This window comes from Scyliorhinus torazame, chromosome 14, assembly GCF_047496885.1.
Source record: "Scyliorhinus torazame isolate Kashiwa2021f chromosome 14, sScyTor2.1, whole genome shotgun sequence".
Lineage (NCBI taxonomy): Eukaryota > Metazoa > Chordata > Chondrichthyes > Carcharhiniformes > Scyliorhinidae > Scyliorhinus > Scyliorhinus torazame.
The window spans coordinates 182,118,472-182,131,834 of NC_092720.1; the positions used below are offsets into that span (position 1 = coordinate 182,118,472).

General features: G+C 53.9%; 1 protein-coding gene across 1 annotated transcript in view; it reads right to left on the reverse strand.

Moving 5' to 3' along the window:
• Nucleotides 1-6,085: 6,085 nt before the first annotated feature.
• Nucleotides 6,086-13,363, reverse strand: part of LOC140390255 (netrin-G1-like) — a 94,550-nt gene continuing 87,272 nt past the window's right edge. The window contains exons 5-6 of the mRNA XM_072475260.1: nucleotides 11,675-11,701; nucleotides 6,086-8,487 (exon numbers count right to left, since the gene is read on the reverse strand). Of these exons, the coding sequence (XP_072331361.1) occupies nucleotides 8,258-8,487; nucleotides 11,675-11,701 (257 nt within the window). The 3' untranslated portion in view covers nucleotides 6,086-8,257. The remainder of the gene's footprint in view (nucleotides 8,488-11,674; nucleotides 11,702-13,363) is intronic.

Here is a 13,363-nt window from a genome sequence, read left to right on the forward strand (position 1 = left end):
CATGAACTCTTTTGGTTCTTAAAGTCAATGTTACACCTACAGAAGCTGCCTTTGTGCTCTGTCCAAAGTGTGCGGGGGTGTCATGTACGTTGAGCGCAAGTGTGTGTGTGTGAGGGGTGGTCTTACCTCAGCCCCAGGTGAGTCTGCCCCTTCCCCCTGGGCCGCCATCAACATCTTCCCGGGCAGAGGACGGGACCGTGCGCTGCAGTGTCACAGCCGCATGCAGGGATGGTCCGGGTGGATGGTGGTACTGTGGCCATGGGTCAGACATAGTCCAACGATGTGGAGCCAGGAGCTCATCGCAGGGCGGGTTGTCATCTTCCTCCATGGCCTGCAATAGACACGCGTCCACCCGCAACTGTGTGAGCCCGGCCGTTGTGCCGCAGGTGGATCGGCAATGGGGGGGGGTTGTGCATGCAGGTGGGGTGGGTGGGGTTGGGGAGGGGGGTGAGGGTGCTGGGTGGGTGGATGGGTGGGGGGTGTGGGTGGTCGGCTGTTGCCATGGTGTGCGGTCTGTGGCCATACTACCCGATTCCCACGCCCATCTAGTCAGTGAAGCGGGCGTCTATCAGCCTGTCCCATGCCCGTTGGGCCAGCCGGTAACGGTGGACAGCCACCCGCCTGTGTCTAGCCCGTCTGCCCTGACCATTGCCCCCATCCCCCTCATCTGGGGAGGACTGCGCCTCTTACTGCTGCTCCTCCACTCCATCCTCCTCTGCCTGCGGCACATCGCCCCTCTGCTGGGCTATGTTGTGCAGGACGCAGCACACCACAATGATGCGGCCGACCCTATCTGACCGATACTGGAGGGCGCCCCCAGAGAGGTCCAGGCACCTGAAACGCATCTTCTGCACGCCAAAGCACCTCTCTATCATTCCCCTTGTCGCTACATGGGCATCATTGTAGCGGTTCTCCGCCTCATTGCGTGGCCTCCGTATAGGCCTCATCAGCCACGATCGCAATGGGTAGCCCCTGTCGCCCAGCAACCAGCCCCTCAGCCGGGGATGGCGTCCCTCGTACATGCCGATTATGGATGACCGTGACAACACGTATGAGTCGTGTACACTGCCTGGGTAATGGGCGCAGACGTGCAGGATCATCATGCGGTGGTCGCAGACCACCTGTATGTTCATCGAATAGGTCCCCTTCCTATTGGTGAACACGGCCCTGTTATCTGCAGGTGGCCGCACGGCGACGTGCATCCCATCAATCGTGCCCTGGACCATGGGGAACCCGGCCACGGCAGAGAAGCCCACGGCCCGGGCATCTTGGCTGGCCCGGTCCACAGGGAAGCGGATGTAGTGGTGCGCCATGGCATATAGGGCGTCTGTCACTGCCCAGATGCACCGATGCACCGATGTCTGCGATATGCCAGACAGGTCCCCACTCGGTGCCTGGAATGACCCCGTTGCATAAAGGTTCAGGGCCACCGTAACCTTGACGGACACAGGGCGAGGGTGTCCCCCGCCAGTGCCACGCGGTGACAGGTGTGCCAGAAGGTGGCAGATGTGTGCCACGGTTTCCCGCCTCATCCAGAATCTCCTCCTGCATTCCCGGTCCGTGAGGTCCTGGTATGACTGCTGGGGCCGGTACACACGGGGCGCCCTCGGGTGCCTCCGTTGCCATGGGGCCGCGAAGTCCTGCCCCTCCTCGTCCTGTTGGTCAGGTGTCCCTCCAGCCTGGGCGGCTCCTGCCTCTCTGGCACGCTCCTCCTCCTCCTCCTCATCCAGGGCAACATAGACATTAGCGGCTACCGCCACGGCGGCCAACATCGCTGGATGATCGGAAAACATGACGGCCAGGTTGGGGGGGGGGGGGGGGAACGACGACATGTCATCATTGCCCATACCCCCTCCTCCCCCCAGCCAGGTGGCATGGACCGCATGGGTCCAACTGTTAGAGGCTGGCACCTGGCCAGGTGGACCAACTCACTTGCCCTCGCACCCCCCCTCCCCGGCACGGGCCCCCCATCCTCCTCGCCGGCATGGACCCCCCATCCTCCTCCCCGGCATGGCCCTCCCCCATCCTCCTCCCCGGCACGGGCCCCCCATCCTCCTCCCCAGCACGGACCCCCCATCCTCCTCCCCGGCACGGACCCCCCATTCTCCTCCCCGGCACGGACCCCCCATCCTCCTCCCTGGCACGGACCCCCCCCATCCCCCTCCTCAGCACGGACCCTCCCCCCTTCCCCCTCCCCGGCACGGACCCCCATCCTCCTCCCTGGCACGGACCCCCCCATCCACCTCCCCGGCACGGACCCCATCCCCCTCCCCGGCACAGACCCCATCCTCCTCCCCGGCACGGGCCCCCCATCCTCCTCCCCGGCATGGAGACCCCATCCTCCTCCCCGGCACGGGCCCCCCATCCTCATCCACGGCACGGACCCCCCCATTCCCCTCCCCGGCACGGACCCCCCCACCCTCCCTCCCCGGCACGGACCCCCCCACCCTCCCTCCCTGGCACGGACCCCCCTCCCCCTCCCCGGCACGGACCCCCCCATCCTCCACCTGGCCAGGTGGACCAACCCACTTGCCCTCGCACCCCCCCTCCCCGGCACGGTCCCCCCATCCTCCTCCCCGGCACGGACCCTCCATCCCCCTCCCCGGCACGGACACCCCCATCCCCCTCCCCAGCACGGACCCTCCCCCTTCCCCTTCTCCGGCACGGACCCCCCATCCACCTCCCCGGCACGGACCCCATCCTCCTCCCCGGCACCCCCCCCCCCCATCCTCCTCCACGGCACGGGCCCCCCATGCTCCTCCCCGGCACGGAGCCCCCATCCTCCTCCCCGGCACGGGCCCCCCATCCTCCTCCCCGGCACGGACCCCCCCATCCCCCCTCCCCGGCACGGACCCCCCCCCCATCCTCCTTCCCCGGCACGGACCCCCCCACCCTCCCTCCCCGGCACGGACCCCCCACCCTCCCTCCCTGGCACGGACCCCCCCTCCCCCTCCACGGCACGGACCCCCCCATCCTCCTCCCTGGCACGGCCCTCCCCATCCCCCTCCCCGGCACAGACCCCCCCATTCTCCTCCCCGGCACGGACCCCCCATCCTCCTCCCCGGCACGGGCCCCCATCCTCCTCCCCGGCACGGACCCCCCATCCTCCTCCCCGGCACGGACCCCCCATCCTCCTCCCCGGCATGGACCCCCCCCATCCCCCTCCCCGGCATGGACCCCACCCCCCCATACCCCTCCCCGGCACTAACCCCCCCCCTCCCGGCACTCCCCCGGAGCCCAGCCCACTCTAACCCCCCCCCGCCACACACACACACACAAAACCCTACACACACCTCTCCCCACACATTCAGACTGCGGCCACGCTATCGCCTGCCCAGCGGCCAACCCCCCAGGCCGTCACTCACCTCCACGCTGGTCGGCGTGAACCTGAAGCACAGGTTCACGCCGATGAAAAGGAGGTTTGATTTACGCCGACGTGACCCGTCATCACGTCGACGGGACTTCGGCCCATCCGGACGGGAGAATATCGGCAGGCCCAAAATCGACTGCCTTGCGCCCACCCGTGCCATTCTCCGATGTCTGCGGCGCCATTAACGCCCCGACGACTTGTCTCCCTTCGGAGACTTCGGCAACCGGCGGGTGCGGGATTCACGGCGGCCAACGGCCATTCTCCGACCCGCTGCGGGATCAGAGAATGACGCCCATAAATTGAGAATTTGGGCTGGATTCTTCCGGACCCAGCCGCGTGTTTCTTGGTGGATTCTATACTCCCGCCGCCTGTCAGTGGAATTTCCCAGAGAGGTCTCCTCCACACCATCGCGAAACACATGGGCGGGCATGCTCTGTCAACAGGGAAGTGAATCGCAATTATTGGAGAATTCTGGCCGTGATTCTCAGACAGAAAACATGAGCGAGAATAGGTGTGTGTGTCTAGGAGTGAGTGCCTGAGTGAGTAAAGCCGCTGCGTGTGAGTGGCTGAGGCAATGAGGAGAGTAGGTGCACATGCCTGAGTGAGTGTGAGGCTGTTGGGTATGAGTGACTGAGTGAGTGAGGGGGCCGGGTGTGAATGGCTGAGTGTGTGAGGGGGCTGGGTGTGAGTGACTGAGTGAGGGGCTGGGTGCAAGTGGCTGAGTGACTGAGGGGGCTGGATGAGAATGGCTGAGTGAGAGAGGGACAGGGTGCGAGTGGCTGAGTGAGTCAGGAGGCTGGGTGCGAGTGGCTGAGTGAGTGAGGGGGTTGGGTGAGTGAGGGGGCTGGTGTGAGAGACTGAGTGAGTGAGGAGGTTGGCTGTGAGTGACTGAGTGTGAGGGGGTTGGGTGTGAGTGACTGAGTGAGGGGGTTGGATGTGAGTGTCTGAGTGAGTGAGGGGGCTGGGTGCGAGTGGCTGAGTGACTGAGGAGGTTGGCTGTGAGTGGTTGAGTGAGTGAGGTGGTTGGGTGTGAGTGACTGAGTGTGTGAGGGAGTTGGGTATGAGTGACTGAGTGAGTGAGGGGGCCGGGTGTGAATGGCTGAGTGTGTGAGGGGGCTGGGTGTGAGTGACTGAGTGAGGGGCTGGGTGCAAGTGGCTGAGTGAGTGAGGGGCTGGGTGTGAGTGACTGAGTGAGTGAGGGGGCTAGGTGCGAGTGGCTGAGTGAGTGAGCGGGGTAGGTGCGAGTGTCTTGAGTGTGTGAGGGCGCTGGGTGCCAGTGACTGAGTGAGTGATGGCACTGGATGTGAGTGGCTGAGTGTGTAAGGGGGCTGGGTGTGAGTGACTGAGTGAGTGAGGGGGGTGGGTGTAAGTGTCTGTATGTGAGAGGGCTGGGGTGCGAGTGTGTTTGGGGTTGTGTTTGAGTTTATCTTAGGCCAGGCTCACATTGATCACTCAATCTCACCACCACATACACATGCACTCACATACACTGACCCATTGCTGCATTTCCCTTTCATTAAAACCTCAATATGTTTTTGGAAATCGAGTTTGTCTTTGTGCCAAACATATTTTTCTGAAATATACTCATCGGCCCTTTGAGTGCAAAATATATGCAATGTGCCCCAGAGCGAAATGGTTACACAAGCGTGAGACAGAACCTTAATGATACCACACCTGGAGGATTGTGTTCAATTTTGCTCGCATTATCCAAGAATATTTCTGCCATAGAGTTCAATAGAATTTCACCAGAGTAATCCCTGAGATGGAGGGATTGACTTATGAGGAGAGATTGAGGAAACTGGGCCTATATAATAACAATCTTTATTAGTGTCACAAGTAGGCTTATGTTAACACTGCAATGAAGTTACTGTGAAAATCCCGCAGTTGCCACATTCCTGTGCCTGTTCGGGTACACAGAGGGAGAATTCAGAGTGTCCAATTCACCTGACAAGCAAGTCTTTCGGGACTTATGGGAGGAAACCGGAGTGCCCGGAGGAAACCGACGAGGACACGGGGAGAACGTGCAGACTCCACACAGTGACCAAGCGGGGAATCGAACCTGGGACGCTGGCGCTGAGATGCAACAGTGCTAACCAGAATGAAAGGAAATCTCATTGAAACATGCAACATTCGTACAGGGCTCAAAGGTGTACATTCAGGATGGGCTTTTTGGGGGGGTCATAGAACAAGAGGGCACTGCCTCAAAATAAGCTCCAGGCCATTTAAAATGGAGGAATGTCTTTACTGACAGGGTGGGGAATTTTGGAATTCTCTACCCGAGGACTGTGGAGGCTCAATCATTGAAAACATTCATGGCAGAAACCAAAAGAGTTTTGGTGACTGATGGGGGACATGAAGGGATTTTATGGTCATTTCCGTGCAGGCGGCGCCTCAATGATAGTGGCATTGAGATATAAGCAGGCACAATGTAGTTCAATGGCAGTGGACTCAATGGGCCGAAAGGTCTACTCTTGCATCTATATTCCCAAAACAAACTCTTAGCTCTCCAGTAAATCTACAGAATATTCACTCCCCCTGTGCAAATGCTCTCGATTATTTGTGGTTATTAGCTCCAATCTCACTGCCATGATCATCTGGAGTTAAAGTGTCAAGTCGTGTGAAGTGTTTGTGAAGAAGGTGGCCTATGTAGGGGGTATTGGATCCCTTTCCCATTCAGCACCGGCTCCATCATCCCACCAAGCAAGTTGTCGAGACTTCTTCGACAGTACAAGCAAATGTTTAATCTTTGCATAAATCCTTAACAATCTGTTCACCAAGTGTGCAGTGTCCATAGTGATAAGATGCCCGGCGGAGACATTCTGAACCTGTTCAGTGATTTTACAAAATGTAATTATCTGAAATGTCAGATCAAAGCAGCTGTGATGATAATTCTTTGAAACCAGAAATATTCCATCAGCGCTCCCGATACAGATTAGGAAGAGATTCTCCTGAACAAGAAATCAATGACGATTAATATCCCTGTCTCGAAGATGACCGACTGGAATAGTTGTAGCACACAATATCTCTTCTATTTTATTGTACTTAAAGCTTCCAGTCCTTGGTGCAAAATAAACTCAGGACAAAGTGGGGAACTGCTTCACCAGCAATCGAATACTTCACAAGTGCAGTCCCTGTTGTCACATAATAGACACAACAGCTGATTTGTGGGCAGCAAGATGCCTCAAACAGCAGTGATTGGCCAGCGAGGCCACCCCACAGCACTGCCCCGACCCCTCCACCCCTTCCTTTCCTCCTTGAAACCAATTTACCCCTCCCATTACCCCAGATCAGGCAATGGCTGCCATTGCCAGGATTTCCACAGGGATAGATACACTCAACAACACAGACCTCCAATCTGGCAACAAGCAAAGCGCATTGTGCCATTACAAGAAAATAACTGGATCTTAATACAAAACAATTAGCAAACACATTTATGTTGTGATCGCTGGACTGGATTATTCCCACATGGAACCAATGAAGTCTCCATGGATGGAGCAGGATAAGAGTGGGATTTTATAAGGAGGGAGTCGGCGAAAGCAATTCCACTGTGATCAGGATTACATAATAGCGCTCGCTGAAGCCCAGACTGTGGGGAGCTCGAAACTTCTCCTGGCAATACCTCAGGTCACGACACACTGACAGTGAGGCCTGGTCACCATGCGGCAATCCCTCAGGGGACGGAAGTCAGGGAAGATGAAAGGAGAGACAGGTTCGAAATGAAGGAGAGAGGGAGGAGGGAGAGGGAGGAAGTAAAGGAGAGAGGGAGACAGAGGGAGAGAAATAGGGAGGATGTGAAGGTCAGAGGGCGAGGAAGAGGGAGGAAATGAGGGGGAGAAGGAAGAAGCAGAAGAGAGAGAGGAAGTGAGGGGTTGAGGTAAAGGTGAGAAACGTAGGGCGAAAGAGGGGGGTAGAGAGAAAAAAGTGAGGGAAATCGCGAGAGGTAGGAGGTGGAGACAAGAATAAGGAGGGAAACAGCGAGGGGAAGAGGGAGAATGTAAGGCAGGCTGAGAGAGGGAGTAAAGGAGACAGCAGGAAGGAGGCAAGATGGAGGGGAAGAAGCAGAGAGTGAGGCAAGGATAAAGTGAAGAAGATGGGGAAGGAGGTAGGGAAGGAAATGAGGAAGGCTAGATAAAACTGAAGGAGGTGGGGCAGAGGGAGGAAGTAAAGACGGATGGGTGATGGAGGAAGAGAGAGGAGGAGGGAGTGAGAAAGTAGGGGCTGCACTACATGAGGAGCAGTATCTTGATCAGATGCTAAACTGAAGCTCCATCTTTCCTCTCAGATTGAAGATCCCACAGTCATTAATTGAAGAAGAGCAGGAAAGTCCTCACAAGTGTCAATGTTTATCCCTCGATCACCATCACTAAAACAGGTTATCTGGTCACGACCGCAATGCTGTTGGTTTGAAAAGTTCTTCATTGTCTAGAAAGCACTTTGGGACATCCTGATGCAGTGGAAGGTTCTGTAGAAATCCTCGTCCTTTCTTCGTTCCAAAGCTGGACATGGACAGCGTGACTGGCGATTGGAAAATGAATATGAGCAGTTGTCTGGGTCCCACGGTGGGAGTCAGAGGCCTGAAGAATTTGGCCTTGTCACGGAATTAGTGGAGCCGGAAAATTCAGCGATCCATTCAACAGCCCATTGACTTCGGCCGGAGCGGAAAATGCCACTGGCGGAGAGAGTCCAGCACTGTCTGTCCATTCCTTCCAGCCTCTGAAATCCAGTCAGCCTGGGTGGGCTCGGACCTCGGTTGCAGTTTACCATTCCCGGGAATGTGGAGGGCAGGAGGGGAGCCGGTTTTGTTTTTTAAACAGTGACTCAGTCAACGCCTGAAGTTCCTGCTGCTCCTCCCACCTCCCGGTAAGCGGTCAGTGCACTGGTTCGGGGTCAGAGCAGCGGGCAGCCATCAGCAGCGATGAGCAGTGCAGTCAGCGAGAGCAGCAGCCGGGGTAAGGTGGGGACTCGGGGGGATCGGGAGGTACATCCTCCGGCTTCCTTCCCACACTGGACTTTCTCACACAGGAGGCCTGTGTACAGAGCGGGGCAGCGACACGTCCCATTATCCTCACACACTCCTCCATTCTGACACCGTGTCAGCAGGTTATCACATACGCCCGCTGCAAGAGACCAGAGAAACAGAAAGGTCAGATCATTGACAAAAATCTCCCTATTTCACACATTGTTCAACTGCCCCACTCTCACCTGAACAACAAGATATTCATTGAGGTAAAACAGCCAGACACCAAAAATATCACAATTAATGACTACAATGATTAATCATTGCAGATTCCAAATAGAATACCATAGAACCATGGAAACGTTAAAGCAGAGAAAGAGGCCATTCGGCCCATTGTATCTGAGCAGGCAGAAAAATAAAACAAGTAATTAGTGGCCTATTCTAATCCCATCTTCCATCACTTGGTTGGTAGCCTTGCAGGTTACAGCATTTTAGGAGCAGATCCAGGTACCTTTTTGTATGAGTTGTGCTTTTCTGTCCCTACCACTAAATTCCAAACACCCACCACCCTTTGTTGAAGACATTTTACGAGAAAACATTTTTGGAAAGAAATGAATAAACAATGAGGAAAACACAGCTAGTTGACGGAAATAAATAAACCCAGGAAATAAAATTATGTTGTAAAGTATTCGACAGAAACATAAATAACTAACTGGGCAGCACGGTAGCACAAGTGGCTCGCACTGTGGCTTCACAGAGCCAGGCTCCCAGGTTCGATTCCCCACTGGGTCACTGTCTGTGTGGAGTCCGCACGTTCTCCCCATGTCTGCGTGGTTTCCTCCGGGTGCCCCAGTTTCCTCCCACAGCCCAAAGACGTGCAGGTTAGGTGGATTGGACATGCTCAAATTGCCCTTAAGTGTCCAAACAAAAAAGGGTTAGGAGGGGTTACAGGGTTACAGGAATAGGGTGGAAGTGAGGGTTTAAGTGGGTCGGTGAAGACTCAATGGGCCGAATGGCCTCCTTCTGCGCTGTATGTTCTATGTTCTAATCAAGGCAGGGAGGCGGTCAGTCAGAGGAGGTGACGTAGAAATGGCAGAAATATTAAATTACTTTGTCTCAGCATTTCCCAGGAAGTATAACATGGAGGATTTGACATTAGGAGAAGAAATAAAAACAGATCTGAAGGTGTAATGGAGGAGATAATTGATAAATCAATCAAAATTAGACAGATTAACACTTGTGGTCTAGATGGATTGTAAATGTGAATATTTAAAGAAGTTAGGGAAGAGATGGGAGAGGTGTTAGATAGATATGTTAAACAGAAAAGGGAATAATGCCAAATGACAGACAGTAAGAAGCCTAACAACACGAGGTTAAAGTCCAACAGGTTTGTTTCAAACATTGGCTTTCGGAGCACTGCTCCTTCCTCAGGTGACAGACCGACAGTTAATGTAATTCCAACATTTTAAAAAGGAAGATTGAACAAGGCCAGAGTGCGATGGACCAATTAGCTGAACATCCCTAATAAGAAACATAATGGAATCTTTGCTCAAAAATGTTATGGTAAAAATATCTAGAAACTTAAAGGATATTCACACAGATTCAAAAAGGTCACTTGACCAATCTTACTGCAGCCTCTCAAGTAGTTACACAAAGTGTGCACAACACAGTACCAGAATTTTCTGAATATAATAGTCCATTTTTCATGGTCAAACTCTTAAATGTGCTTTATCACCATGCATAACGCACAACGAAACCCTAGTAATAATTTGGTGCAATCAAACCATTATTGACCAACGTAATGTGCAAACCCCACTGGTCTAATGGGTTCCTCATTTTCTTAGCAGCTTGCACACGCCAAATATGCGATATTCAATTAGGCCGAATGATTTCTCAATCGATCAAACATGTAACATGCAGACAAATTTCACCGGTTAACCTGGATCAGTCATGTCCACATGCAAGGTCTCCATCAGCCAGTGATTCTCAAGTAGATACAGAAAATAGAAGGAGGCCATTTGGCACGTTCAGTCTGCTCCACCATTCATTATGACCATGGCTGATCATCCAGTTCAATAGCCTAATCCTGCTTTCCCCCCAAATATCCTTTGATTCCCTTCGCCCAAGTGCGATATCGAACTGCTGCATCCCCTCTGGCAGCGAGATCCTCCGTTCCGACAGTCGGCCAATGGGCTTTTCCATTATGGCCATCCCACACCATCGGGAAACCCGCAGGTGCAGGTACGCTGCCGATGAATCGGAGGATCACGCCAATGGAGAATCCCACTGACAATGTTTTGATCTCAACATCTTCCTGTGGTAATGAATTTCACAGGCCAACCACTCTCTGGGTGAAGAAATTTCTCCTCATCTCTGTCGTAAATGGTCTACCCCGTATCCTCAGACTGTGACCCCTGGTTATGGACACATCAGGAACATCCTTCCAGCATCTAACCTGTCTAGTCCTGTTAGAATTTTATAGGTTTCTATGAGATCCGGCTTCATTCTTCTGAACTCCAGCGAATACAATCCTAACCGATTCAATCTCTCTGCATACGTCAGTCCTGCCATCCCAGGAATCAGTCTGGTAAATCTTTGCTGCACTTTCTCGAGAACAAGAACATCCTTCCTCAGATAAGGAGACCAAAACTGCACACAGTATTCCAGGTGTACACACGTTCCTCACTCACTCCCTGTTCACTCCCACCTGGTCCTCACTCACTCCCTGTTCACTCCTACACCTGCTCCTCACTCACTCCCTATTCACTCCTACACCTGTTACTCACTTAATCCCTGTTCACTCCTACACCTGCTCCTCACTCACTCCCTATTCACATCTACGGCTGTTCCTCAGGCACTCTCTGTTCACTTCTACATCTGTCCCGCACTCACTCCCTGTTCACTCCGATACATGTTGCGCAAGCACTCCCTGTTCACTACTACACGTGCTCCTAACTCTCTCCCTGTTCTCATTAACCTGTTCCTCACTCACTCCCTGTTCACTCCTACACATTTTCCTTACTCTGTTCACTACTACACCAGTTCTTCACTCACTCCCTGTTCACTCCTAAACCAGTTCCTCACATACCTTTTTACTCCTACACCTGTTCCTCACTCACTCCCTGTTCACTCTTACAGATGTTCCTCACTCACTCCCTGTTCAGTCCTACATCTGTTCCTCACTCCCTCCTTGTTCACTCCTACACCTGTTCCACATTCACTCTCTCTTAACCTCTGTGCATGTTCATCAATCATCGGACGCTTGAGAGATGTTTGACGGGAGCCTTTTGCTCCGATACAGAAATTGACTTTGTGTAAGGAGATCAGAGAGCAGAGGTCATACTTACAGCCACTGGTGACAGTGTCAGGGAGGCCTGGAGGGGGAAACACAGAGTTAGAGGGCCATCTGTTCAACAGACCTTATCGATAAACACTGTAATGTTCTTGTCAGCTGGCCTGATATATTACAAGAACACTTGTAACTAAAACTGTAAACAATGTACTAACATTAACAATGGGTAAACTATATAGAAAACAAGTATGATCATGCACTAGCAACCTCTCTCTCCAGCTCCTTAGTCTGAGGTCACCTGACTCTAACATTCACTTATATAGTGACACTCCTCAGGTCAGTCGGTAAATTACAACACAACCATGATATCACTACAAACACAACACTACAACTTATCACATGCAGTCATCGTGATGTAGACCTCACTAAAACTCAAGCAGAAAGATCTATTTGTGGTTTACGTGGTTCATCATCTGACTACTCAGAACAGCCCTGAGTGAGATGAGCTTGAGTTGCTCAATAAGGTGTGTTTGAGGATAGTGGCGAAATGATTTCCCACTACGTGATTAATGTGTAAACAGACAGGTTTAACATGTGAGGGTGTCAGTAATCAAATAAAACCCTCCCCTACTGCCCATTCAGGTCACTGTCACTTGACTGATCTGGTGGTGTTCCACACACCGTAATGACCACAGCTATCCCTCCCAAACTTCATTCCTGATCTGTTTCAGAGATTTATTGCAGAGGTTTGTCCTGCTCTCACAGTCCTCCAGCTGGTCCCCAGATGCTCATCCAGCTATGGACATTGCAACACACATCAGTCTTCACCTCATTGCTGCCTGTCTATCTATCTATATGTGTCACATTTAACCCAATAGACTCTTACAATCTCACCATCTTCAGAATGCCGTCAATTCCACCTTGCCCATTGATTCTGCCATTGCAGTGATAGAGTAATTCAAAAATCGGGAAGGGAGAAAATAAGGCGAACCTTGGGCGAGATTCTCCGACCACCCGCCGGGTCGGAGAATCGCCGGGGTCTGGCGTGAATCCCGCCCCCGCCGGTTGCCGAAGTCTCCGGCACCGGAGATTCAGCGGGGGCGGGAATCGCGCCGCGCCGGTTGGCCGAAGTCCCGTCGCTAAAATGCCTGTCCCGCCGGCGTAAATTAAACCACCTACCTTACCGGCGGGACAAGGCGGCGCGGCCGGGATCCGGGGTCGGGGGGTGCACCCACGGTGGCCTGGCCCGCGATCGGGGCCACCGATCCGCGGGCGGGCCTGTGCCATGGGGCACTCCTTCCCTTCCGCCTTTGCCACGGTCTCCACCATGGCAGAGACAGAAGAGACTCCCTCCACTGCGCATGCGTGGGAAGCTGTCAGCGGCCGCTGACGCTCCCGCGCATGCGCCGCCCAGAGATGTCATTTCCACGCCAGCTGGCGGGGCACCAAAGGCCTTTTCCGCCAGCTGGCGGGGCGGAAATTCGTCCGGTGCCGACCTAGCCCCTCAAGGTTGGGGCTCGGCCCCCAAAGATGCGGAGCATTCCGCACCTTTGGGGCGGCACGATGCCCGTCTGATTTGCGCCGTTTTGGGCGCCAGTCGGCGGACATAGCGCCGTTTCAGGATTTCAAATGGCAAGAGGATAGGTAACCAGAGGAGACAGATGGAAGATAACTGGGAAATGAGCCAGAGAGGGAGATGGGAAAGTATTTTTAAACTTAGCAGCCTGCCGTCACAGGGAATGGT